Source organism: Montipora capricornis, chromosome 11 (assembly GCF_036669925.1).
Source record: "Montipora capricornis isolate CH-2021 chromosome 11, ASM3666992v2, whole genome shotgun sequence".
In the NCBI taxonomy this organism is placed as follows: domain Eukaryota; kingdom Metazoa; phylum Cnidaria; class Anthozoa; order Scleractinia; family Acroporidae; genus Montipora; species Montipora capricornis.
In genome coordinates, this window is record NC_090893.1 from 22426945 (window position 1) to 22432117 (window position 5173).

The following is a 5173-nucleotide window of genomic DNA, read 5'->3' on the forward strand; positions in this document are numbered from 1 at the left end:
TCAAAACACGCGCTTTCATTGGTTCCTACTAAAATCTCCAGAGAATCTTACATTACACTTACATTCACTTTTCACAGCACGATCGAGAATTTTTCTGCCTGCTGCAATACTTGGCGCGGCATTAAACTGACCGCCTCGCAAACCTTGCGTCTTCGCTCGGCGTGCTCGTTGGCAATAACCAATATGTCAAGAGAAGTGTCTATGCGAATATTCTTAGCAGAGAGAAAAGATGTTTTGATGGAGCCAAAGTAAATTCCAGATGTTTCCACTGGTTTCCGGCCGCCATTTTGGTGTCCCCATGCATGGAGTCTCCATACTGATCCATACTAAACACTATAATTTTGAGTGGTACCGTTTGCCGAATAACTCGAGTTTGTAATGATCGCACAACCCGAAAACTTTGATACGCTGTTTATATATTACCCTTCTACAATATCTCATTTTTTTGACTTAATTTATTGAGTGGTAGCGATTTTATTTTTTCTTTGTGTGGCGCGAAAACCAAGAACTGAGGACGTTCAATTTTTTTCCTTTATTTGGAAATATTTGCTGTACACGAAACATTGATTTACACGCATTTTCCCGCGTTTCTTTTTTTAAAATTTTACAGCAGTCGTAGAGACTCTTTTGAAAGGTCACAAGCAGTCCTAACTAATGATTCTCAAACGATGTCTTCCTCACTCCTCAGAATCTAAGCAAAGCATCGGAACTATATTGCGTCCTCCATGATGGTTTAGGAAAACCATCGACTGGGAGAATAAGGAAGAGAGGACCGTTATTTAGTTCCATCACTACAATCGAAAATGTCGTCCCATTTTCAGCGGTTCGTCCGACCGGTTTCTGGAGTATCTGTTTGGCTTAATGGTAAGAACCCTGAGTTTTTAACCAAATTAAAATTTTGGATTTTAAAATCGGTGTTAGATTGTGATGAAGTGCATTAGAATGTGATAAAAAACACTCCGTGTCACTCAAAGCGGAAAGTAGCGGGGTTATCCACTCGACCGCACAGAGTACAGGGATACAGGGATATCAGTGACGTCACTATTTCACACGTCCTAATTTTGCGTTGCTTGGCTTCATCATGGATGTTCAACAGCTTTTCAAGAATCTTAAAAAGGAAGCAGAATGCCCATTGTGCATAGAGACAGTCAAAAATCCTAAGACATTACCATGTCTTCACTCATTCTGCCTGGAGTGTCTCGACAGACATGCAACTTTCGCAAGGAGACAGCTAAAAGCGACAATCAAATGTCCGGTTTGCCAGACTTCATTTCAAATTCCCGAAACAGACACCTTCGAGAATTTGCCGTCATCGTTTCATCTCAACCGATTGGTGGATGTTCTGGCTCTAGAAGATGGCAGCGTACAGTCTCAAAGATGCAACAGTTGCGACGAGAACAACACGGCAACATGTTACTGTTTCGTGTGCCAGGATTTTCTATGCGCATTTTGTTTTCAAGCTCACCAACGCTTGAAGGCTTCAAGGAGTCATCGCAATGTTTTGATCGACAAACTGCAAGCGCAAGATGTGCAAGAGTTGATCCACAGACCCGTGATGTGTTCACAGCAATATCATGAAGATCAACCTCTCGAATTTTATTGCGAAGACTGTAAAGTTCTGATTTGCCACAAATGTACTGTAGTGAGTCACGATCGACACTCTAAGACAGACACTCAGAAAGCTGCACAAGAACAAAAGATGCAAATGTCCGACGCTGTGGCCAAAGTGAAAGCGGAAATTGTAAGATATGAGAGTGAAATTAAGAAACAAACTGACCTAAGGAACAAAAACAAAGTGGAAATTTTGAACGAGGAAAAGAAAATGACAGACACTGTGGAAAAATTAATTCGTGATTTGCGAGAACACGAGAGGAAAATGAAGGACAAGTTCCGTGAAATTTATGAAGCGGAACAAAAACATCACGCAACGCGACTAGAAAACTTCCAGCTGGTTGCCACCCAGCTGAAAAGCTGCTTGGACCGCTGTCAGAGTATCTTGGCTACAAACTTCAGCGTCGAAATTCTACAAACAAATCACGCCATCATCGGACGTTGTAATGAACTGTTAAATGTAAGAAAACCCGATCTTTACATGTCGCCACATGTACATTACTTGGTGGAAAAGAAATTGGATCTTATGGATCGAGTTGTTGTCACGAAGACTGATCCCTCAAAGTGCTTAGCTGAAGGTCAAGACAGCAAGGAAGTAAAAGAAAGGAAGGAGACATATTTTGTCATTGTTACAAAGGATTCAGAAGAATTTCAATGTTATCAACAAGATGATAAAATCAAAGTCAACATATTGACTCCAGAAGGTGATCAACTAAAAACAGACATTAAAGACACCAAAGACGGCAAATACACAGTGACATACACACCACAGTGTGGCGGACAACACAGAGTGGAGATCCTTGTGAATGGACAGCCGCTGACTGGTAGTCCTTGGATTGTGCAGGTGGTTCATCAGCGTCAACATCAATTTGCCTTTCAGTTTGGTTCAAAAGGGAAGGGACAAGGAGAATTTGATGGCATTTCTGATATTGATGTGAGTCATAAAACGGGAACGATTGCTGTTGCAGATAGCGGCAATAACAGAATTCAACTGTTGAACTCTGAAGGAAAGTTTCGAAGGGAGATAAAAATTGATGGTAGACCTTTTTCCGTGGCATTTACAGACTCTGGCGACCTGCTGGCTTTAGTTCCGAGAAGCGACAACAAGCTTCGTGTGTTCAGTGAGGAGGGTCACTTCATCAAATACATCAATGATAAACATCTTGATAAACCAGTTCGCCTTTCCATCGCGAGTGATGGTCGTATAATCATAACTGACTGGTCGGACAAGAAAATCAAGGTCCTCCCTGATGGGAATGACTTGCTCCAATCCTTCAGTGCCCCAGACCGTGATAAATTTCCAGATTGCGCTATTTATCACCAGAACAAATTCTTTGTTTCTTATCTGCTTGCTAATTGTGTCAAGGTATTTGACAAAACAGGAGTGTATTTACATGACATTGGCTGTAAGGGGTCCAATGATGGCCAGTTTAATCGTCCTGATGGACTCGTTATTGACAAGTACAACCGACTCATTGTGTGTGATTCAGGTAACCATAGGCTTCAACTCTTCACCCTGAGCGGCAAGTTTTTAAGTAAAGTTGATGGACAGTATTTCAAAAATGGCTTTCCGTCTACGGTTGCTATAAACAGTGGTGGTAGTCTCATAGTAGCCGAGGCGAAAAACAGCTGCATTTCCGTTTTCTATTAAGATGTGATACATTTTTGCTTTATTAGCATAAGGCTAACGTTTTCTAATCAGACAGCCGAGAATAAAGAAATGAATATTTAAAGTGAGTTGCATAAGCTCTAAACAATGGTGCTTTGAAAATTCGAAATTTTACAAGGAATATTATGGGATCAGTAGCGTCTTTGTCACCCAAGAACTTTTCAGTTTTTGATGGCTAATAACTGCCTCGTTATCAAAGCTAAAAGGCTTTTGGAGGTTTAACTAAAAAAGTTAAACGAGTTCTTTTAGCATTTGAAGTCAATTTTTAAATAGCATGATTGATGCCATATGTGCAAACTCGTATGTTAATGAAACAAAATGTAAAGAAAGCCAAGATTCCCTTATACCTTTCCAATGAAAAGAGCTACGTACTAGAATCTGCAACTACCCTGTAGGAAAGCAAGAGAAAAACGGGGAAAAATCCACTGAAAAAATTTCTTATTTTTAGTTTCAAATGGATAATTTTGGAGGTATTTAGTTATCTTTTCTGTGAATTAAGTGTTTGCTTACAATTTAATCTCAGTGTTTTAAAGGTAGCTATTGTAGGCAGTAATCAACCTCGTTCCGAGGGCGCCTCCCCCTCCAAGTGAGGGAAATGTCCTGGGAACAAGGTTGTGCAGTGATGTGTTAAGCTAGTTACACCTTTCTCCAATTAAGGAGAAGCACTTTTCTGTCGAGATTAGATTAAAAGGAAAAATTTGAATTGACGTAGAAAGTGCTTTCATTTTAACATGGCTTATCAGTCGCGCAGAAGTCTGCTTGAATTTCTTAAATACTCTTTAATCAATTTTGACTGATCACAATCTTCTCTTATCCAACGCTGTACGAGATTAAAGCCTGGTTTTCCCTTGGGACTCAAGCGCAATCATGAAAACGTGGTTGACGCAAGCATAAGCCCTAGCACCGTGATCAAAATTTTCCTTTTCTTTGTGCTTGCGCTTATTCTTGAGTTCGCTTGCGTCGAGTGAAAACGAAACACAGCACAAATACAAGGAAATTTGCTACGCCAATTAAAGCACTCGTTCCAGATTCCCCGCGTCTGAGCATTTGAACAAAATGGCGGATGCAGTGGTTAAATTTGATGCTTATGTCGACGTTCGTTTTCACTACAAGCTACAGTTCATTTTGGTCTACGAAAGCATGATACAGTCCCAAGAGCAACTGAATAAGTTCTATTGTTTTTCTGTAAAGAATCCGCCAGAACGTATTGCATTATGATATTGGGAAAATATTCTACTGACAAAAAACAAGATGGCAAGCACCTGAAACTGTGCTCAGGATTTCCAGACATCTGTGAAAGGTTTAGTACGGGCACAAATTATAAATATCATCCTGAACCTGCAAAAACTGAGGAACATAAAACAGCGAACCAACAAGAAGAGATGTGAACCATGAAAATCGGGTTGAGTTATTTTTGCATGAATATGGCGATTGAAATAAGCTTTTAAAAGATCTTAGATCGTTTCGCCTACGTTCAGTTCTACAAGTCTTTCAACATACATGCAATTTTAACGTTAACGTAAGATCAAAAGAAAACTTGGAACATGTGAAAAGACCGGATTTTCAAAATAAGCAGATCAGTGTTAAAATTGTTGGGCACGGAAGGAAAAGAGCTTCTTGTCTGGTTCATACCAGCGAATTGCAATTATCCATTTTTGTTTCCCTCAAGCAAGCCAGGGAGCGCGCGTTGAAATCTGACAGGCTCGTCTCCGGGTTTTCGAGAGTTTTGTAAAGTAGCGGACATATTTCTGAAAGCACCGGAAGTGACATTTTTTGGCGCGGCAAGGTGCCTTGCGAGCGCCGAAAGGGAGAGCTACTAGGGCGCATGCTCCCCCAGGAAATTTGAAAAATAGAACACTCAGAAACGCCGTTTCCAGTGTTTCTGGAACCCAA

General features: G+C 40.6%; 1 protein-coding gene across 1 annotated transcript; it reads left to right on the top strand.

Moving 5' to 3' along the window:
- The first annotated feature begins 1046 nt into the window (after positions 1–1046).
- Positions 1047–3987, top strand: LOC138023536 (E3 ubiquitin-protein ligase TRIM71-like). Its single transcript, XM_068870540.1, has one exon. It carries the CDS (start codon positions 1082–1084, stop codon positions 3260–3262), a length of 2181 nt encoding a protein of 726 aa, XP_068726641.1. The 5' UTR covers positions 1047–1081; the 3' UTR covers positions 3263–3987.
- The last annotated feature ends 1186 nt before the right edge of the window (positions 3988–5173 follow it).